We start from the raw sequence: 21,840 nt of genomic DNA, 5'->3' as shown, positions 1-21,840 counted from the left end.
GCAGGTAGAGAAATGCATTCTGTTCTCACATACTTGCAACTCCAGCACTGTGGAATCGTGACGGCTGCATTGAGTGCGTTCCAAAGTCTGACAATACACGGTCTCACAGGGTTGCAAGTTATCACCGGCAAGTATTATTCATAACGTTTGCTGCTGTCGGAAGCTAACCCCACAAAACCCTTAGACAGCTAGCTGTACATACTCGGCTGTTCTCCATTTGCACACAAAAGTTACGTGTGCATTATGAACAGGATACCGGTAGTCGCCTCCAAATCAAGGGAAAGCTGACCACGAAGGTTGGCTGGCAGACATGTGCGTCCCCCGCAAGTACCGAGAACAAGTCTCATGAGATGATTGAGGACGACTACCGTTCGGGTTGGTCACTGCTGAAATAGTGCATCAGCCTTTGGTTCTCATCCTGGGCATTGGGTCATAAGAGCGAAGACTGTCCGCCAGAGAGAGCGCGGTCTTCGTTCGCTAACGCATCCCGCGGCAGATTCGAGCTCTACCATTGTTGTAGACACTAGAATCCAACTCGGATGATTTCGGGGTCCGCGTTTTTTTTCGGGTGCTCTGCGACGACTGCAACGCGCCTGCAGCAAGCGATCCATGCCATCCACCTTCACGGAGCACAACGTCGAGTGCGCGCTCAAGTTGTTCAAGCTGCGGTGGGTGGAAAGCTTTCTCACCAATTCGCAACGACATGATGCCAGCACCGCCGATCGTAATCGAGCTTATCCAGATTAACCTGCCTAATCCCTGCTTGAAGTTGTCAGGACAGATTCGCCCGCGGTGGTGCCGCGAATCTACCTGCTAAACTCGCCCGCCAGACGTTTCCTCCATTTTGCTTTTGCAACCTTCCGCGCCTCGAGAAACACACACTCTCTTGTACCCCACACCGATGGAAGCCAAGCTGCTGGCCTTGAGCGGCCTCATGGACGAGCCGCGCTTCCGCAGACTTGTCAAGTTCCAGGCGCGTCGCCGGGAGGGGCTTGGCGGCAGCGAGCTGGAGATCCTCACCGAGACCGTGCATGTCCTAATGTGCGACGACCCGCGACTGTCCTTCACGGCCTACCGCATGCGCATCCGCAGCGCCGACGACGTGCTCCATCACACGGCGCTCGCACGAGATCGTAACCCCCGCGATGGCGGGCGGTGGGTGCTGGAGAAGCGCTACTCGGAGTTCGACAAGTTCCGCAAGCGATTTCTGAAGCATATTGAGCACTGGGAGTACGTCGCTGGCCATGAGTTCGCCCACCAAAAGGAAAAAGACATCCGAAAGGGCCACGGTGACACGCGTAACACCTTCGCCGTCGTCTCGAACGCTCTGCGTCGCGCCATTTCACCGCGGTTCCCCAAGAAACGCATCCGGGTCGACAACCCCAAGATCATCGCCGAGCGGGTCGAAGGCTTGGCAGGGTTCGTGCGAAAGCTCATGGGCGTGTACACGGATCTGGGACTCTACCTGACCAACAGACAGCTGCACTCCAGCGCCTTCGCCTCGTCCTACGAGCTCCTGTATCAAATGCAAACCGAGATCGAGGCATTCTTGGAAGTGCCACAGCCACAGAAGGACGCGGAGACCCGTCGGCAGTCAGCAGTGTTGGCGCTCCAGAACCTCGACAAGGTGCCGAAGGAGAGCTTCGACGGCCCCAGCGCTGATTCCACTGAGCCCGTTTGCTGCATCTGTCTGAACGAAGAGGACCCCACCGACGATGGATTGGCGTCGCTCGTTCAGCTCCCCTGCCACCACCACTTTCACGAGGACTGCGTGATCGACTGGTTCAGCGCAAGCACAACGTGTCCGCTCTGTCGCCGCAGCACGACCAGCCCTACAGCGTAATCGCGCCACAATCTACTGGCAACACATCAAAGTATTCGCCCAGACAAAAGTGCAGGCCTTGCACTCCCTGTATGCACATGAATGTTAGTTGTAGTGTTTTCGTTATGAGTTCAACGCGATTCACCCCAAGTAACCTCGCTGGTATCCGGTATCCTTTCAACGATGTCTCCAGCCGAGCTTTGAGCAAATTGAAAACCACCTCCATCATGGTCTCGGACTCCGGGTCGGAGGCTCCAAATATCCAGGCACAACATCGTCAAGATTTGCATGTCCATGCTATGCCGCCCGACTTGCCGTCAACACCAGCTCTGATCACGGAACTTCAGAGAACCTAAGCAACCTTCCTTCTCCCTGGCAGAACGGCAGCACCATTCCTCGAGCTGCTCCGTTCACAGCACCACAGAAAGCATGACAACGTTCGCCCTTGAAAACAAGCTCCTGGCCTCAAGCGGCCTGATGGACGAGCCACACTTCCGTCGACTGCTCAAGTTCCAAACGCGTCGACGAGAGGCTCTTGTCGGCAGGGAACTGGAGATCCACACTACGACCAGCCACGTCTTAGCCTCCGAAGACGACGCCAGCGCTTGGTACACCGTCTACTGCATGCAAATCCGTCGAGCAGCAGACACTCGAGTGGGGACAGATGACCTCTGGGTGCTGAAGAAGCGGTACTCCGAGCTAGAGACGTTCCGACGACTGCTTCTCAAGCGAATCGCGGACTGGGAGTACACTGTCCGCAGGGAGTTCACGCGTAAGACCATCGGCAACCACAAAGCGCTAGCAGTTGTCTCCAACGCCATGCGGCGCGCTATTTCGCCGTCGTTCCCGAAGAAGCACGTGTGGTCCGACAAGCCCTGGGTCGTCAAAGAGCGCGCTGCGGGGCTGCCAAACTTTGTGCGAAAGCTACTGGGGGTGTACTCAGACTTGTCAGTGTACAAGACAAACAGCCACCTCCAGGCAGGCGGCTTTGCCTCGTCGTGGGAACAACTGTACACGATATTCTACGAGCTAGAGGCCTTCCTCCAAATCCCGCAGCCTCAGAAAGATGCCGAAATTCAGCGGCAGTCTGCTGTGTTGGCGCTGCAGGACTTCAACGAGCACATGGACCCTGCCGATGGAGATAGTGGGGAGCAGCTGTGCTCCATTTGCCTCAACGAAGACCCAGCAACAGCAGAAAACGCAAGACCAGTAGTCAGCTTGCCGTGCGGTCACCACTTCCACGAAGACTGCGTGATTGACTGGTTTGGCACCAGCGCAACATGCCCACTCTGTCGCGCTGCTCTCAGTGACGATTGAAATCACGCACAACAACGTGCGTATTGCTTGTACATGTAGCGTTTCAACATGGGACTTCCAAGTGAATTAACAACAAGTTAGAACTAGCAGCAGTCTAGTTAACCCGCTCGAGCCACGCAAGTAACATGGTTGTGATCTCCCCTTTCTTCTCCCAGAGAACCCAGTGCCCAGCTTCGTGCACCACCTTCGTCTCCAACTTGGGGATCAGCTGACTCATGCCTGGCGCCATTTGCTGCTGTGCGGGGTCGTCGCCCTTGCTACGTGTAGTCGCGATGAACAAAGTTTCGTGTGGGATTTCTCGCGGCAGTGTCAGCTCCGCCTCAAAGTCGCGTTGCCATTGCCCGTAGTATCGACAGCCGCCCATAAAGCCGCCGGCGGTGCGGGAGACTTGGCGCACGTAATACTCGAGCTCGTCGCCTGACAACAGCGCAGAGGGCTCAGTGTACCTGGCGTCACTTCCGTTCTCGACGTTCTCGATCAAACGCGCCAAATCACCGGGAATCTCCGTGGTGTGGTGGAAGACGGCGTTGAAGAAGCGCTTGGGGGCCTTTGTGAGCTTTTGCGCCGTAGTTTCGGATTCGCCGAGCAGCTTCAGATACGCAAACTGCGGCAGCATCGCGACCAGCGCGTCCACGTCCGTGCATTGGTCGCTGGGCGGGTAGTACGGGATGTCCACGGAGCACACGGCCGCCACGCGCTCCGGGTAATAGAGACACATGCGCCAGCTCATGGTGGCGCCATAGTCGTGGCCTATGAAGACAGCCTTGTCGATCTGCAGGACGTCTGATCAGCAGCAGCACGAAGCATGAGGTTAACCCGGATCTCTTCACCCTTTCACTGCTGCTGCGACTCTTGACTCACCAAGCAGCTTCGCCAAGTCGGACGTGACGTTCTTGGAGCCGTACGCCGACGCTTCCGCAGGAGCTGAGCTCTGTCCGAAGCCCCGCATGTCTGCCAAAGTTGGGCGCACGAGCGTGATTAGAAGGCAGTCCCAGCGACTCCTAGGCAGAGTCTTGCGCTCGAATAACCTGGCACGATGACGCGGTACTTGGCTGCCAGCGCCGCGAGTTGGTGCTGCCAGATACACATCAGCACACAGTGAGCTCGAACATTCTCTACACGGTGCCGTCAGATACAGAGGCTGCAGGCAAGTAGAGCGCGCACCCGCCAACCGAAGCCGACGTCTGGCCAGCCGTGCAGCAACACGACGGGGACGCTAGTGGAGCTGGCGGAGGCCCCCGTGTCGACGTAGTGCAGGCAGATGCCGTCGGCCAGCCGGGCGAAGGCGTGCGGAAGCTGCTCCCACTGGGGGACGGCGTCGGAGGCGCTGGTGGCCATGGCGAGTGTGCACAGTGCAGCACACGAGGTGGAGTGTCTATCGGGAACAGTCAGTGGGCAGGGTGGCCCCTGCCAGGCCCCCTTTTACCTACATACATTCCCGCGCTGCATCAATCGACCACATCTACGTGCGTCATGAGACTGCTTCCGGGATGGCATTCACCGCGAACGAATAGGTGCGCACTTCAGAATCCGAGCACCGCAAAACCTGACGAGCGACGCGAGAAGCCAGCGGGATGCTGCCCACCACCGGACTGCAACTTCAACGGCAAAAGCTTCAAAGCTTCAAAGCTTCAATCTGCATCCATCTCCAGGCAATTGCAGCAGAGCATGCAGCAGAGGCTATTAATAATTAATAAGCAGCTTACACGAAATACGCCCGGCAGCGCTGTTCATGCCGAGATGGCAACACACGGTACGAGCAGCGCGCCGCCAGCAGCTGATGATAACGGCAGCAGCTCGGTGGGTGTAAACAGTGGAGTCAGCATCGAAAACATCTGCAATGTTGAACCGAGCAAACCACTGGCGAACATTGCCAGCGCGCGCGTGGTCGAACGAACGAAGCCATCGGATGTATTATAGTACACGTCTTGGCAAGACTCCTGCAGCAAACTGGTGCCGGCGCTCGGGGCCATCTGCCGCCCGGAGCCCACGCATGCACGACCGAGGCTGAAGTGCGTAGTGCCCCCCATCGTTGAACTTGTTGTCGTTGAACTTGTTGGCCCCGATGTTGAGCGACGGGAGGGGCGCGCCACAACTGCAAGCAGTCGTTCGGCCGGGTCGTTGCACCTCAACCACGCCACCTTGCCGTTGATGTCACGCTTTCCCGGCGGCGACACCGGGCCGGCACCCGCATCGGTCTTGCAAAGGAGGCGAATTCCGCAGCGCTGCCAGCTCTCCGAAGCTCTGCGCCTCGGTTCGCACGCAGCAGCGCTTGCTTGACACGCGGGCCATTATCAGTGAGGCGATTTCTGAAGTTTGCTGACTGTCACTTGCGTTTAACAAATCGTAGCGGACCCGAAGCGTGAACGCCATCCTTCGCATCTGGCGTCCGGCGCACGAGCTAGCGTAGCTACAAGCTGTCGGAGCAAGCCGAGCCATAGCAGTGGTGCCTGCGGCATGGCCTGGCAGCACCTATTGCATGGCCGCTTAGCGAGCCATCGGCGCTTGGGCGGCGCGGTTCCTTGGTTTGGGCTTGCCGTCCGGTCTTTGCCCTTCAGTTCGTGTGGGAAAGGGCAGCCTTGAACTTCAGCGTCGGTTGTTGAAGTCGAGCGTACCGTGTGACGCTCTCCGCGCAGGAATACAGTCTTTGCAGACCTCCTTTTTTTGCGGAAGACATAGCACATTACCTCCTAGAAGTGATGTTCATATTTTAAACAGGAATACCGACGACAATTGGTCCTGGTTGAAAGTGAACGCTATCAGCGCGCTTGCACTTCGAAAGACGCTGCAGCGACGCCGTCTTCTTTATAAGAATACCGAACCAGCCGTCGCCCGCGTTGAAGTTGCGCGCCGCCCCGTTTGCCACACGGCGCTCGTCGTCCCGGCGCTTTCATTTTCGATTCAGCGTCGAGGAGCTCGGTCCGCCTTATCAGCAGTACACCCACCGTCCGCACCATCCGAAAAAGAACACCACCAACACCAGGCTCTGTTCGCCTCATGCTCTCTTCCTCGCCGACGCCGCTGCTACCGTCGACGGCCGTTCGGCCGTCCCCATTCACACACATGACCGCTTCGGTGGAGCTGCCCAAACTACGGATCCCAATCGAGGCCGGGCGAGAAACAGGCCGCGGCTACGACGACACGCGGCCTGCCGCCGGGTATCACGCTGCGCCGCCAGTTCCCGTCAAGACTGAAGCACCGAGCGACACCATCATTCAGTCTCCGTATGGACCGAGCACACGTTCGCCCTCGTCGCCCTCCTCCTTCTTCACGCAGCCAGAGATCGCCAAGGTGGGTTTGTACCGAAAGCTGTTGCGTGAGCTGGCCACGGCAGCCTTGGCTGGTTACCGTAGCCACACCACGTCCATGTGCCGTCAAAAGATGGTGGTTGCACTCGTTCCCTTGAAGTCTCATCTTATGGCTACCTATTGTGATATTTTGTAGCTCGGTTTGACCCCTCTCCTGGAAGCTGCCGAGCAAGTGCGTCCGTCAATGGCCGAGACTTCGCCGCTCTACAGTCGCTCCAGCCCCCTCAAGCGTGAGCTCCCGCAGCCGCTGCAGCTACCCTCCATCATGCACGCCATGGGCGGCTACCCGCTGGAAACCGCGGCGATCCCCAAGCGAGCCCGCATCGGCTCGGATGTCGGCCTCGATGTGCAGGCCTCATACAGCCTGCTGGGCCACATGCCTCGCCAAACCATGATCTACCCGTCCATTCCCCAACAGCAGCCGCCTCAGACGCAGCTTTACCACCAGCAAGCTACCTCTTACGTGCCAGCCACCGAAGTTCAGAGCCCCAGTAGTGCCGGATCAAACTCGCCGGGCGCGCATGGACAGACAACATACGCGGGCGTGTCAGTCTGGAACACAGTACTAACCACAGGCAAGTTCCCGACGGACATTTGCCTCAGCGAGAACGGGACCACCGGTGAGGCGTCCCCCACTGCTACGTACAACCCCAACAAGGCCAGATCGAGCAGCGAGGACGCCGCCGAGTTGACCGGGGTCGACGCCACTGCCGTGATGAAGCATGGTCGTTGGTCGATTGATGAAGAAGAGTACGGACAGGCGTTGATTCAGGCCATCAACAATGGGGAGATAGTGCTTCCACCGAACGTGTCGACACGGAGATTTGTCGCCGACAACCTGCAGTGCAAGACGATGCGCGTTAGCAAAAAGGTTCGCAGCTTGGGAGCGAGTCCTTGCGACGCCCGTGACCGCGAAGATGAGCCAGTGGCCCCGCGCACCGAGTCGTTCAATCCGCTTAGCCTGAAGTCGATCATGAACAACGAGTCCCATGCTTCTTCGCCATCATCTGATCTGCTGGACGTGACGGAGGCCATTGCCAACTCAAATCTCATTCGACAAAGCCCCACCAGCCGAAGCAAGAAGTCGACCCAGCGTGTGTTGAAGCGGTCAGATTATTCGCAGCACGGCACCGTGCGCAGCGGGCGGTGGTCGGTGGAGGAGGAAAACTACGCCAAAGCAATGATCGAAGCGTTCAAGGCGGGCTACCTGCCGCTGCATGGCAACGTGTCGCTGCGCAAGTTTCTGTCGGAAGTGCTGGTGTGCCACCCGATGCGCATCAGCAAGAAGTTCGTGGGCTACGTGCGCAAGTATCATTGGTACCGCATCGCCGCCGGCAAATGCGACCCGGAAGCCAAGCGCCAGGCACTGTATCAGCTGAGCCACCTCGAGCGTGTCTTTTGGACGTCTCTGCAGCAGAACAGCGAATGGTCCTCCGGACTTCGCCGAGATGACTAGTCAGACGGCCAGGCCTCTGTCGCCCGTGGCAGCGAGCATATTTAACAAGCGAGACCGAATGAAGGCCCGAGCAGCGTGAATTGTACCCACCTTCTTGAGACAGATAGTAGTAGTTTAGTATTTGTGGCGACGTCGGATGCCGACGGCACAAGCAAAGTTAATGGAGTTGATGCGTGCATTTGAAAGTTTCTCAACATGTACTCAACTTGAGTATGGTTGCCGTTTCTGAAGCAAGCGCATTGAAGCTCCAGGCTCAAGGGCATAGCCCATACACTTTTGCGGTACTGCAATGATGTAGAAAGGCCATCCACCCGGTTTAAAAACTCAGGTGGATGTAGCAGCCAATCAGCATTCTTATAACGAAGACGGCGTCGCTGCAGCGTCTTTCGAAGTGCAAGCGCGCTGATAGCGTTCACTTTCAACCAGGACCAATTGTCGTCGGTATTCCTGTTTAAAATATGAACATCACTTCTAGGAGGTAATGTGCTATGTCTTCCGCAAAAAAAGAGAGAGAGACAGACTGGTCTATTTAACCTTATCAGCTTCTAGATGTCTGGTACAGCCTAAGCCTGGTTAGCAACGCCGGTGTCTCCTGGAGATCCGGTGGTTGTACGGGGCTTATCGTCTTTGCTGACTGCTCTCGTGGTTGGTCTTCCGCAAAAAAAGGAGGTCTGCAAAGACTGTATTCCTGCGCGGAGAGCGTCACACGGTACGCTCGACTTCAACAACCGACGCTGAAGTTCAAGGCTGCCCTTTCCCACACGAACTGAAGGGCAAAGACCGGACGGCAAGCCCAAACCAAGGAACCGCGCCGCCCAAGCGCCGATGGCTCGCTAAGCGGCCATGCAATAGGTGCTGCCAGGCCATGCCGCAGGCACCACTGCTATGGCTCGGCTTGCTCCGACAGCTTGTAGCTACGCTAGCTCGTGCGCCGGACGCCAGATGCGAAGGATGGCGTTCACGCTTCGGGTCCGCTACGATTTGTTAAACGCAAGTGACAGTCAGCAAACTTCAGAAATCGCCTCACTGATAATGGCCCGCGTGTCAAGCAAGCGCTGCTGCGTGCGAACCGAGGCGCAGAGCTTCGGAGAGCTGGCAGCGCTGCGGAATTCGCCTCCTTTGCAAGACCGATGCGGGTGCCGGCCCGGTGTCGCCGCCGGGAAAGCGTGACATCAACGGCAAGGTGGCGTGGTTGAGGTGCAACGACCCGGCCGAACGACTGCTTGCAGTTGTGGCGCGCCCCTCCCGTCGCTCAACATCGGGGCCAACAAGTTCAACGACAACAAGTTCAACGATGGGGGGCACTACGCACTTCAGCCTCGGTCGTGCATGCGTGGGCTCCGGGCGGCAGATGGCCCCGAGCGCCGGCACCAGTTTGCTGCAGGAGTCTTGCCAAGACGTGTACTATAATACATCCGATGGCTTCGTTCGTTCGACCACGCGCGCGCTGGCAATGTTCGCCAGTGGTTTGCTCGGTTCAACATTGCAGATGTTTTCGATGCTGACTCCACTGTTTACACCCACCGAGCTGCTGCCGTTATCATCAGCTGCTGGCGGCGCGCTGCTCGTACCGTGTGTTGCCATCTCGGCATGAACAGCGCTGCCGGGCGTATTTCGTGTAAGCTGCTTATTAATTATTAATAGCCTCTGCTGCATGCTCTGCTGCAATTGCCTGGAGATGGATGCAGATTGAAGCTTTGAAGCTTTGAAGCTTTTGCCGTTGAAGTTGCAGTCCGGTGGTGGGCAGCATCCCGCTGGCTTCTCGCGTCGCTCGTCAGGTTTTGCGGTGCTCGGATTCTGAAGTGCGCACCTATTCGTTCGCGGTGAATGCCATCCCGGAAGCAGTCTCATGACGCACGTAGATGTGGTCGATTGATGCAGCGCGGGAATGTATGTAGGTAAAAGGGGGCCTGGCAGGGGCCACCCTGCCCACTGACTGTTCCCGATAGACACTCCACCTCGTGTGCTGCACTGTGCACACTCGCCATGGCCACCAGCGCCTCCGACGCCGTCCCCCAGTGGGAGCAGCTTCCGCACGCCTTCGCCCGGCTGGCCGACGGCATCTGCCTGCACTACGTCGACACGGGGGCCTCCGCCAGCTCCACTAGCGTCCCCGTCGTGTTGCTGCACGGCTGGCCAGACGTCGGCTTCGGTTGGCGGGTGCGCGCTCTACTTGCCTGCAGCCTCTGTATCTGACGGCACCGTGTAGAGAATGTTCGAGCTCACTGTGTGCTGATGTGTATCTGGCAGCACCAACTCGCGGCGCTGGCAGCCAAGTACCGCGTCATCGTGCCAGGTTATTCGAGCGCAAGACTCTGCCTAGGAGTCGCTGGGACTGCCTTCTAATCACGCTCGTGCGCCCAACTTTGGCAGACATGCGGGGCTTCGGACAGAGCTCAGCTCCTGCGGAAGCGTCGGCGTACGGCTCCAAGAACGTCACGTCCGACTTGGCGAAGCTGCTTGGTGAGTCAAGAGTCGCAGCAGCAGTGAAAGGGTGAAGAGATCCGGGTTAACCTCATGCTTCGTGCTGCTGCTGATCAGACGTCCTGCAGATCGACAAGGCTGTCTTCATAGGCCACGACTATGGCGCCACCATGAGCTGGCGCATGTGTCTCTATTACCCGGAGCGCGTGGCGGCCGTGTGCTCCGTGGACATCCCGTACTACCCGCCCAGCGACCAATGCACGGACGTGGACGCGCTGGTCGCGATGCTGCCGCAGTTTGCGTATCTGAAGCTGCTCGGCGAATCCGAAGCTACGGCGCAAAAGCTCGCAAAGGCCCCCAAGCGCTTCTTCAACGCCGTCTTCCACCACACCACCGAGATTCCCGGTGATTTGGCGCGTTTGATCGAGAACGTCGAGAACGGAAGTGACGCCAGGTACACTGAGCCCTCTGCGCTGTTGTCAGGCGACGAGCTCGAGTATTACGTGCGCCAAGTCTCCCGCACCGCCGGCGGCTTTATGGGCGGCTGTCGATACTACGGGCAATGGCAACGCGACTTTGAGGCGGAGCTGACACTGCCGCGAGAAATCCCACACGAAACTTTGTTCATCGCGACTACACGTAGCAAGGGCGACGACCCCGCACAGCAGCAAATGGCGCCAGGCATGAGTCAGCTGATCCCCAAGTTGGAGACGAAGGTGGTGCACGAAGCTGGGCACTGGGTTCTCTGGGAGAAGAAAGGGGAGATCACAACCATGTTACTTGCGTGGCTCGAGCGGGTTAACTAGACTCTAGTTCTAGCTACATGTACATGTAGTTGAACGTACTTCGAGGTAAATACGATTTGGCTCTACCATCACTCTGGCGTGTCAACGCCCCAATATGACGGAATGGACTCGGCGCCTCCTGCCGCGGGGCTTGGCGGCCGCTCCGCCCAGCCGCCGCCTCGCTTCGTTCCGCCCAGCGACCGCTTCTCGTCTCTCTGCGCGCAGACGTTCGCGCTCGCTGCCTCCGCTGTCTGTGGTGCTTGGGGCAGGCGCCGCAGCTCTGGTGCTGAGTGCGTCCCCCGACAGCACGCGGCGCTTGCGTTCCACTGCGCACATGGGAGTGTTAGTCCTTCGCGAGAGCGAAATGGTGTCATCAGTTGAGGGCGCAGCGATGCTAGTGACGCAGTGGAGCGACATCCTCAGCCGCGGGCTCCAGGCGACGCAGGACGAGCTGGCGGAGCGTCTGCTGTCCTGCATTCTGCGCCTTCAGGACGACGAGCAGAGCCTAGAATCGCTGCGTTTCCTGATAGAAAGAGGCGCGCTTCCATTACTGGTGCAGTACGCAGCGTGGAATAAACCTACGCAGCCTAAAAGACTGCAGGGTGCGTCGTTTGCTATAGGTTTGGTTCTTGACGGACGAGGTGGCTGATGCTTTTGTGTTGTAGAATTGGTGGAGAGTCTCACCAAGTTACTGGAGGCAGCTGCAGAGAATGCGCAGCTGGAGCTGGAGCTGTCACTCTTGACGCTGGCGCAGGCACTCGCCCACCTCATGCAGCAGGACGAGGACGTCGTGAGCTTCGTGGATTTGCTGCAGCTTGGTGACGCTCTGATGAAGGTGCAGCAGTTGGCTCGTAAGAAACTGGAAGAGGGAGCAGATTCCTCTCGAGCTTTGGTGGTGCATCGATCGGAGCTGACGGAGTTGGAGCCCTTGAGTGTTGCAGAGAGCTGTACTGCGCTGGTGGCGCTGTGCTCTCCAGAGATGCCAGACTCGATGAAGAAATTCGGACTGTGGGCGTTGAGTGCATTCGTACAAGCGGCGAACCGAGAGGATTTGAGTGCTATTCATGCTCAGCAACTGGAAGCGGCACTAGGAACGACATTTGCAACGATGTTGCTCGAGCTTCCACGAACGAGTGATGACGGGGACTTGCAGTTACAGGCAGCTACAGTTCTGGACAGGTTACTTCATGTTGCTCGGCAAAACCCAGCGTCAGTATCACGTGGCACGTACGAACTATGGATGGAGCAAATTCGCTATTGGGCAGACACTCAACAGTCCGTACAAGTGCTCAAACCTCACAAACGAGCGTGGTTTCGACGCGTTCAAATTGAAGGCGAAGAGGACGAGGACACTAAGATGCGTAACCATAAGTTGCGCTTGCAGCTTCAACTGATTAGCTCGCGTTGCCTGCGCACTCTCACAGCATCTCCGCAGGGCCGACGCTACGTTTGCGAGTCTTCAAGTACAAGAGCAGCACTTTTCGAGTTGTCACGTCAAGTTCACAAAATGAAGCAACGGAGCGGTTGCGAGATCGATGAGGACAGTTCTAGATATCTCCTGAGTATTCAGCGGCACTTATCATGGACATTCCGCAACATCTGCACGGGTTTCCAGAGCGGCGCCACCGCGCTCAATAGCTTATTTGATGCATCCTGGACTGCATCTCTTCTACAATCACGTCGAGATTTACCGATGTCTCGCTTTTTTCGCGGGGTTAGCGATCTCACAGACTTGCCCATTATAGGCGCTGAGGAGTACGAGGCTAGCACCGAGTTTGGCTGGGTCGACATTCTGACAGCGTGGAGTGCTAACTCGGACCATCAAGTGCGCGAAAATGCTATTGCGAGTCTCGTCTACCTGGCAGAGCAGCATGAACCATCTCCTGTAGGAATGGTGCCGGAAGAGGAGATTCGCAGCAAGCAGGAGCATATTCTTCAAGCTTGGCTCACTAATATGCTTCAGCAGATTCGCTTGCTTTCGGGTGGCGAACTTCTTGCTGTTAAGCAAATGGAGGAGATCGCCCACGTGTCGAATGAGTTGACTCCAGGCAATGAGCGCGTTCTGTTTAACCCCGCGGTGGTTGATGCAGGTACGTCAGCTTTGGCCGTACTAGCGGAACACCACCACTCAGAGCTTGTGCAGCAAGGCGTGGTTCCACTGGTTGCGCTGCTGTCGGCAACGAGCACTGCAACGCCTGCTCTGCACACGCAATGTGCTCGCGTGCTAGCGAATCTAGTTGCAACCTATTGTCTTGACATCGACCCGAAGAGCTCAGCACTCTCAATTGAACCTGCCCGGCCTGTCGTCACAAGCGACCACATCGACATCGCTAACAAGCTCGAGCAGACGGCGTCCGGCAAACATTTTCTTGCCGAGATCCGTCGCTGGCGTTCATGTGAAGACCCGATGCAACGCTCGAACTACTTTCGCGTTGTACATAACCTTCGTGCATACGACGAAGTGGTCGCTACAGGCCGCCTGGTGAGTGACGTGTACTGTGAAGGCGTGCACCCGATAGTTTCTCAAAGCGACACGGATTCGATGGGGAAGGCTGGAGACGCGACTCCTGCCCCCGTGATCGACGTGGTGTTTGTGCATGGCCTGCGCGGCCATCCATTCGGAACATGGCGTACCGACATGGGCAACAAACTGGAAGGAAACAACGCCATTTGGCCAGACGTGTTGCTCGCGAACGACTTGCAGCGCCACAACGTGCCCGCGAGGTTAGTGACGCTGGGCTATGAAGCCGGCATGGTTAGCTGGTCCAGTCCGTGGCCTTCGCTAACTCTACAGGAGCGAGGGCGTGTCATGCTTTCGGCCCTATATGCTGCAAACATCGGTCGAGATCGTCATCACCCCGGCGCACCAGCTCGCCCCGTTGTCTTCATTACCCACTCGATGGGCGGCTTGCTGACCAAGAAGATGCTGCTGCTTGAGCGTGAACAGCACGACCGATCGGGCCTCGCAGATAGCACGACAGGCGTGGTGTTCCTCGCCGTGCCTCACTTTGGCTCGGACCTGGCGAAGGGCGTGCGGTCTGAGTCCATTCGCAAATTGATCCAGACGCACCCAGCTATCGAGAACCTTGGAACGGATCCAAGTGGCCGTCTGAAGGACCTGAACGATCGTTTCAAGCAGCTAGGTATAGACTGCCTCAGCGTAGGCGAGGAGCGCGCTGCGCCGGTGGCGCTTGGTCTGTCTGCAGTCGTCGTGAAGCCCAACTCCGCCGACCCAGGCACCGGCCGCTTCTACGTGCTGCCCGATTCAGACCACATGACAATCTGCAAGGCCAAAAGTCGAGACGAGCCGCTGTACCAGGACATCCTCCAGTACGTCCTCCAGCATGCTGCTGGCGAGGCAGGTCGCCCATAGCACTTCCGCTGTGCGCCACGAGGGTCAGAGTCGCTGCGCCGATCCGATGAGTAACACGACATAGAGCATACCCTCTGCCCCAGGGGCGGGGCAAACCTTATAATGATGACAACCAACAGGGCAGCCCTGCATATGTGAGCCCATCTTGTGGCCGGCGCGGCGCGAATCGTATCGCTGGGCAACCGCGGTCAGGGTTCAGCCGGTGTCGAGTTGGAATGGCTCATACGTTCAGATACGCGTGCGTTCTTCCGTTCGAGCTTGTCGCTCATATCCCAGTGAGCGGCAGCGCACGCCTCAGTCTCGTTGTCTTCGCAGCGAGCCCACGCGAGACGGCTGTTTTTGCAGACAATGGGCTGCACGAGCAGCAACATGCGCCGCACAGCGTCACGACTAGACAAAGCCGAGGAGGCGATGCCAGCCTCGCCGTCGTCATCCTCGTCACTTTCGGACGCGCCCGTGATACTCGAGTCCCCAACATCGACGACAGGGTACCGCCAAATGTCCACGAAGATTGCCACGCCGCCATCCCTGCAGCCGCCACGCCGGCATTTACACCGTCGACGAAGACGGGAGCCGCATCTGGATCACCACCTTTCGGACCGATTGGAGATGCTCGCTCGGTATCTGCAAAGGGCTTCTAAGACTGCCTGCCAGGAAGCTTTGCACGCACAGGCGCAGTATGCCATTGACGAACTGCTCGACAACATCCACAGCTTTTTCTCCGGCTACGAGTCCGAGAAGCGCCCTCTTTGGCGTCTTGCGCAGACCGGTCGAGTGGTGCAACAGGTTGAGAGTTTTCATCGAATGCTGGATGCCATCACAGCCCGATGCGGCCTTGCTGTGGCTGCGCCCAGCGGTTCAGGCGCTTCACTGCCTCGCTGGCAAGCTCGCTGGCGACGAATGCGAGCAGAGCGTCTCGTGTTTTTCCGATCCTACCTGGAGGACCATGCAGCGGCCGCAGTTTCCTACTCGCGAGTTCGTGAGCCTTCCGACCAGTTGGAGCTGCTCACTCTACTCAAGCACGACGCGCAAAAGTTCGACACCTTGCTCACTGCGGACGAATTGGAGCTACTGGAGCGCACATTCACTTTTGTGGCGACCTGCTGCAGCAACAGCATGAACCTGGACACAGAGTTGCACATGATGTCGTTACCGGAGTGGTTTGTTGCCCCGTATGAACGAACCAAGCAGCAGCTCAAGTGGCAGCGTGCGGCTGTGGCCGTACGAAAAGCACCGCGAACTAAGAATTCGCGCGACTGCTTTACCCTGGCGAGTACGTGGTCGCGCTTGCAGCATCCCCATATTATGAAGCTGTTTGGTGCTTGCCACGTAGGTCGAAGACGGTTTTTCGTGGTGGCGGAAGGAACGCCACTAACCCGATGCTTAGGTGACGATGGCTTCCCACTCTGGCGAGCATTGCACGAGGCTGCACTAGCACTGCGTTATCTCCACGAGCGGCGGGTCGGACTCGATGCCTTATCGTGCGCCGACCTCGTTTTATTTCGCAGTGGAGACCGTGATGCGGTAATGCTAGCTGGATTCAATGTCAGACAAATGAAGTCGGCATTGGAATCGTCATCCGTCTTTGGTAGCAAGAAGAATATAGAGGACGATCAGGATCCGCTCCTTGAAGACGACGAAAACGATGTCGGCGTTGACGAAGTTGATACGATTCACCAACAGCACGAAGAGCGGTCGAACTCGAAGACGTGGCGAGAAGAGTCTTCTGAAGGCGCACCTAAAAAGTATTGGCAGGCACCAGAACTCCTGAGCAGAGGAGCTATGGGTCCTACTGATGCATCCGATGTTTTCGCACTGGGAATGTGCGTGGTCGAGGCCTTTTCGGGTGGTCATAATGCTCAAGAGGATAACAATCGGAGACTGAACGGTATTCCATCGAGGCCAGCAGCGCTAGGTGATGCGTGGCAGTGGGCTTTGGTGGAGCGTATGTGCTCCTCCGAGCCCAAAGACCGACCGTCACTCACTGAAGTGCTGGCCAGTTTTCAAGTTTTTGCCGAAGACGAGGAGAATGCTAACGCGGATTTCTCTATTTCGAAGCGGCGAAAGAAATCCCGGCACCATTTTCTACGTCAAACGCAGCCGCTTGCGACCTCGGCTTCTATCGCGTGCGCTCTTAGCGAGGTTCAAGCATGGTGCGATGAGGCCTCCGAAAGTTCTACTCTCAACTACCAGCTTTACGAGCGGTTGGACGATGTAGCTGCTCGTCTGGAAACAATGGATGCAGATGACGCTATTTCACACCTTCCCATGCTGGCAGCGTTAGTCCTCCGCTGTCGAGACTTGCTGCAACGGCATGTCAACGAGAACCCCTTATTGCGGCTAGCTGCAACACGCCAGGTGATCAACATGAACCTGGAGCTGCACGGAGAGCTGGACATTCTAATGGATACACTGGGTTTACATCGCTCTGGTGCTTCCATCCATTCATGGAAGTCACAACAAGCATCTTACTGCGAACAGCTTTGGAAGCGTATGCGCCTGTCGTTGACAATGGATTCTCAAACGCTGAGTGGCTTGTTGGATGGTGAGCAAGAACTTTCCCTACTCGGAGCCTTGTTGTCATTTGAAGCGAAGAAGCGAAGCTCAAGCTACTCTGTCCAAGACTTGGAGTTGTTGCAGACTTCGCTTGTCAAAGTGGAGGAAACATACCAAATCATGATGCCAGGGCCAGCACCAGGATTTCGCACCACCGAATCCAAGTCGATTTTGGCCCTTCCGACATGGTTCGTTCCTCCATATGAGGTGGTATTCAACGAGTTGGATACTTTCAGTCGTGGGGCGTTCGGCTCTGTGCACTTTGGTAAATGGATGGGGTCGGACGTGGTCGTGAAGAAGATGCTCACCCCAGAAGAACATGGCGTGGTGATACCGCTGCGCAGTCGACGCGGTGCCAAATCCAACGCCAAGGAGCCCGCACAGGACCCGTACAAGCGGTTTCTGGACGATATGTCGGTCTGGTCAGATCTCAAACATCCCAATGTGTTGAAGCTTTTTGGTGCTTGCCATGTGGGTCCGCACCAATTCTTCTTGTGCGAATATGCGCCCCAGGGATCTATCGATAGCTATGTGGCTTCCAAGTCGACAGACGATCGTGGTGTGTTTGCCCGCCGTGTGTTGCACGAGACAGCTCTCGGATTGCATTATCTGCACACACAGAACGTTATTCATGCGGACCTGAGGTGCAGCAACATTCTCGTGGATGCTCGAGGCCACGTCAAACTCACCGACTTTGGCGTCAGCTCTCTGAAGAACAGGGAGCGACTGGATGATGCGACCGTCGACGGTGACAACATCGCAGGCAGCGCGTGCCGATGGATGGCCCCGGAATGCCTATCTGGCAAAACTGCGACCTCCGCGTCCAACGTGTATTCGTTCGCCATGTGTGCTATTGAAGTGGCGAGTGGCGAGCTGCCCTGGGGCTGGGAGATGACGGACGCCGCGGTCCGCTCGAAAGTTCGCAAGGGTTTGCTGCCTCCACGGCCCGCCAATTTCTTCTCGGATTCCGAGTGGAATCTCATCGAGCGTATGTGCTGCCATGATCCAACGGAGCGGATCACTATGAGTGACGCAGTTAGACTCCTAGCGTAAAATATAATGAGTCCTTCCTCTTTGGCTTCAATCGCAATCATTTCAATACATTAATCTCGATTTGAGTAAGAACCCGATTCACAAAGGATCGAAAGCCTCAGCTGGTCGATGCCATTCCAAAATCTTCATTCACGACCCCATGAAGCCTTTCCTCGTTTTGATACTTTCGATATCCACAACTTTAGCCGCGGAGGAGTGCGTCGTCGAAGAGGGGTTCGATTACGTGGGCAACGACCTCTTCAGCCTCCACGCGACCAACGCCCTCGAGTGCTGCAGCCAATGCCCACGTCAAGTCGGGGACAATCGCGTCCTTCCGATTCGCTGACACGTGCGTGCTCGAGCACGGAATCGGCTACGAGGGCAACGACCTCGTCAGTGTGAAAGCGAATGAGGCAGGTGCGTGCTGTAGCGTCTGCGAGCAGATTCCAGGGTGTCGAGCGTTCACCTTCACGACTCATGAGGGAGGTACCTGTTGGCTGAAAAGTGCAAAGGGAAACATGATAGTAGAATCCACTGCAGTCTCGTCGGAGGTGTACGCAGTGGAGCCCACGTGCGGTCTGGAATTTGACGTCGAATACGCGGGCAACGACATTGGCAACGCTCAAGCAGCTGAAGCTAGCGACTGCTGCTCGCTCTGTGAAGGGTTTGGTGGCTGCAGAGCGTTCTCGTGGAGTGAGTATGAAGGAGGCACGTGCTGGTTCAAGAACCGTAAGGACCAAGTGAACTGGGAGACTGGCGTCAAGTCTGGACAGGTTGTAGCCAACCCGGCGGCACCAAGCTGTGCACTTGAAAGTGGAGTGGAGTATGTGGGCAACGATATTGGCAATGCCTCCAGCATCACTGCTTTCGGATGTTGCTCCGTTTGCATGAAGACCGTGGGCTGTCGTGCGTTTTCCTGGGCAGATCTTGACGGCGGGAATTGCTACCTCAAAAGTGAAAAGGAAATGACGCAGGTATCAGAGCGATTTGTGTCTGCTGTAGTTTAATTTGTACCGACTATCGTAACTATTTGCACAAAACCTGTTTTACAACTCGAGAAAACGCTTCTACGACTCTTTTACCCAGCCCGACTATGGTGATACGCCGCTGTACGCATCTTCGAAGCCAACTGGATACCAGGTTCTATCTTGCTCCTCACAAGTAACACCTTTCTTCAGAGTGGCCCAATTACCCACGGATACATCGGAGAAGACGGATAGCATTGAATTTCCCGCTGGAATGACTGAAAAATTAGTTTGCTGCCCAGCAAAAATCCGTTCGAGATCCTGGCAATAAGGTGTACCTGCAAGCGATAAAGGAGAACCCTCAGCTTTGGTGATGACGGGGTCCATCCACGGCCAAAGGAATGACAAATTGTTGTAGCTCAAGTTCACATCACACAATAATGAAGATAACTTCGTCACGGTTTGAGGGAGCTGAGAAATGAGAGTACCCCCAAAGCTCAAGTAACGCACCGTATCTTGCTCAAAGAGTTCGCCAGGAAGTTCCGATATGGGGTTCATTGAAAGGGACAGATCATACGGAGCCAGACGTACGAGAGATGCCGGGACTTCTTCGAGTTTACTTGCCTCAATGTAGATGCTGGCGTGCTGAGGCCACTTCAAATCTAAATCGTCGGGCAAGGCTCGCAAATTCGTGTTACAGATTTCAATATCCCCTGCTGATTGTGGAAAATCAGTCGCATGTAGCCCAGTTGGCAGCTCGCCGTTTGGAAAAATCACGCGAACCAAGAACAATGTCATGAATTTGGGGTGGTGTGCTTGAGTGATTGCGGCACTGCTGTCCCACAAGGCAATAGTAGAATTGTAGATTTTGATGGCGTTCAAGCTCGAAAATTTTGTCAATAGTTCGGGAAGCTCAAGTTTGGTGCAGTGTCTTAGTACAACCCGCGTGACACTTGTCGGGTCAAATGAGATCCATTGCTTAGTCACCTCTGTCTTCTTGCCGCTAATCTGATCCTGATGACAATCCAACACCAGTAAAGAACACGACGATTGTGCGGTTGTCCATGGCCTCACTTGCATCCAACATTGAGGAAATTGCGGTGTGGTTTCTGCATACAGATGTAGCGTCAAAATTGCGAGCCCCCATCCAAAGAAAACAAGCTGCGCAGTCTTTGAAAGCGCATCTCTTCTTCTCTGCTTTCGTAAATGATCCACACTCGGACCCTTTCTCGACTTCATGCTTGCAAAGTAGGGAGCAATTATCGTCGCTCTATTTTCTCGTTGTTTGCCTGTAGAACCTCCTCTTCGTCGCGCACGCATTGCCATTTTCATATTGTCCATGTCTCCAAGTAGACTAATAGCAAATATCATTCGTGTACACAGATCTCTCCAAGATGTCACTAGAATCATTTGAAACTCGCTTACAGCTTGCACAACCCACACGTCCTCGTACCATTTGTGAGCAGGAAAGCCTGTTGCTGAGAAATCGAAGTCGCCAACGTACAATGCTAGTAACATCACTGAAATTCCCATCGAAGTTACTGTATCAAGCACGCAGTCACTGATAAGAGACCATACACGCCGCTTTGTCGAGTTTCTCTCAAACATTGAGTGCAGAAGCGCGGTTGCCCAGCAACTTATGACAAGGAGGGCAACATAGCTCCGATTGATTTTTTCACGTGGGAGCAGCAGACTCATACGATACGCTTGGTGGGTTTGAAGCGCTGTCGCTACAACTTCTCGGCAAAACAAAAGAATGTCGAAGTATGGGCCATCCACACCCAGCAGTCCATCACGTGTAAACAACGCACGATACACAACTGTGCCTGTGCCGTTAGGATGGACTAACCTTGATCGCCTTCGAACCGCTGCAAACCGAAGAAGACATTTAGGCATCTGGAACACGTTGTAGACAGCGAACACCAATTGTTTCTTCTTGAAAGACCACGCAACCATCCACACAATGTAGATTCCGTGTATTATAGCCACAGACCCCGTGAAAACAGCGATCGTACGGTCATATTCCGTCCCCATACCAAGACAGTACATCGTTAGCCACTGATCCAGGTGCGTACCGGGCAAGTTCCAGTAGCACCACGACGAAAACCCATAAAAGAGGAAACCTGTCGCATGAAGCGATAAGAAGCAGACCCAGCAGAAGCGAATGGCTGTGGGGGAGAACCGTTCTTCCAGAGCGCTGGCACGTGCCAACCCCATCGTGTCCTGATATTGATCGTTAACTTGGTTCACGGAATTCCATTAATATAATTCTTGGCTGCCCGACAAAAAAAAACTCACAACCCAGTGGATAACCTACACAATTGTGATAAACTGATTTACTAGCCCGAATTGGTGCTACAACTTTTGAAAGGTGTCCTCAAAGGCAAGCGCATATCGGTAAAGGAAGGATGGCTGGCAATTGACAGCATTGGCTAGCAACGCCCTATTTGCGTCGGACGGATCCATCAGCACCGACATCGATGCTCGGTTTGAAGACAAGGCCATCGCAGAAAACTCGGTCCGATTACCATCGAAAAGCTGGTCTCTCTCCATGCAGTAAGGTGTACCCGCTGCTGCTAGAGGTGGAGCAAGCGGATTCGCCATGCGCTGGACCCACGGATCAATCCACGATGGAAAAGATGAAATATTTGTGTCACCCAGATTCATACCAATTAGAGGATTTGTCAAGACCGTCACATCCCCCGGCAACGCAGAAAGCTTGGTCCCCGCCAAATCCAAATACCACATTGCTTCTAGTTCAAACAGCTCCTTAGGGACGCTTCCAATCGGAGTGTAAGGCAT

At 55.9% G+C, this 21,840-nt stretch overlaps 7 protein-coding genes across 7 annotated transcripts; 6 read left to right on the top strand and 1 right to left on the bottom strand.

Moving 5' to 3' along the window:
- Positions 1–901: 901 nt before the first annotated feature.
- KRP23_14585 (E3 ubiquitin-protein ligase RNF181) lies at positions 902–1,843 on the top strand (the record flags this gene model as incomplete). Its single annotated transcript, XM_067885424.1, has 1 exon — positions 902–1,843. The coding sequence occupies one exon, from the start codon at positions 902–904 to the stop codon at positions 1,841–1,843; it is 942 nt and encodes a 313-aa protein (XP_067737600.1).
- Positions 1,844–2,251: 408 nt separating this feature from the next.
- On the top strand, positions 2,252–3,139 carry KRP23_14584 (E3 ubiquitin-protein ligase RNF181-like protein; the record flags this gene model as incomplete). Its single annotated transcript, XM_067885423.1, has 1 exon — positions 2,252–3,139. One exon carries the CDS (start codon positions 2,252–2,254, stop codon positions 3,137–3,139), a length of 888 nt encoding a protein of 295 aa, XP_067737599.1.
- A 94-nt stretch (positions 3,140–3,233) lies between these two features.
- Positions 3,234–4,477, bottom strand: KRP23_14583 (Bifunctional epoxide hydrolase 2; the record flags this gene model as incomplete). Its single annotated transcript, XM_067885422.1, has 4 exons — positions 3,234–3,922; positions 4,001–4,090; positions 4,168–4,213; positions 4,304–4,477. 4 exons carry the CDS (start codon positions 4,475–4,477, stop codon positions 3,234–3,236), a joined length of 999 nt encoding a protein of 332 aa, XP_067737598.1.
- A 1,659-nt stretch (positions 4,478–6,136) lies between these two features.
- On the top strand, positions 6,137–7,903 carry KRP23_14582 (uncharacterized protein; the record flags this gene model as incomplete). The annotated part of the gene is made up of 2 exons (XM_067885420.1): positions 6,137–6,430; positions 6,584–7,903. The coding sequence occupies 2 exons, from the start codon at positions 6,137–6,139 to the stop codon at positions 7,901–7,903; spliced, it is 1,614 nt and encodes a 537-aa protein (XP_067737597.1).
- Positions 7,904–9,889: 1,986 nt separating this feature from the next.
- On the top strand, positions 9,890–11,133 carry KRP23_14581 (Bifunctional epoxide hydrolase 2; the record flags this gene model as incomplete). Its single annotated transcript, XM_067885419.1, has 4 exons — positions 9,890–10,063; positions 10,154–10,199; positions 10,277–10,366; positions 10,445–11,133. 4 exons carry the CDS (start codon positions 9,890–9,892, stop codon positions 11,131–11,133), a joined length of 999 nt encoding a protein of 332 aa, XP_067737596.1.
- A 94-nt stretch (positions 11,134–11,227) lies between these two features.
- On the top strand, positions 11,228–14,485 carry KRP23_14580 (Protein SERAC1; the record flags this gene model as incomplete). The annotated part of the gene is made up of 2 exons (XM_067885418.1): positions 11,228–11,714; positions 11,778–14,485. The coding sequence occupies 2 exons, from the start codon at positions 11,228–11,230 to the stop codon at positions 14,483–14,485; spliced, it is 3,195 nt and encodes a 1,064-aa protein (XP_067737595.1).
- Positions 14,486–14,833: 348 nt separating this feature from the next.
- KRP23_14579 (putative serine/threonine-protein kinase) lies at positions 14,834–19,080 on the top strand (the record flags this gene model as incomplete). Its single annotated transcript, XM_067885417.1, has 4 exons — positions 14,834–15,758; positions 15,819–18,029; positions 18,338–18,490; positions 18,602–19,080. 4 exons carry the CDS (start codon positions 14,834–14,836, stop codon positions 19,078–19,080), a joined length of 3,768 nt encoding a protein of 1,255 aa, XP_067737594.1.
- Between the last annotated feature and the right edge of the window lie 2,760 nt (positions 19,081–21,840).

The sequence above is a fragment of the Phytophthora ramorum genome, assembly GCF_020800215.1.
Source record: "Phytophthora ramorum isolate Pr-102 chromosome Unknown Phyram_PR-102_s0021, whole genome shotgun sequence".
Lineage (NCBI taxonomy): Eukaryota > Oomycota > Peronosporomycetes > Peronosporales > Peronosporaceae > Phytophthora > Phytophthora ramorum.
Note: the sequence above shows the minus strand (reverse complement) of the source record. Positions and strands in the feature narration are given on the sequence as shown.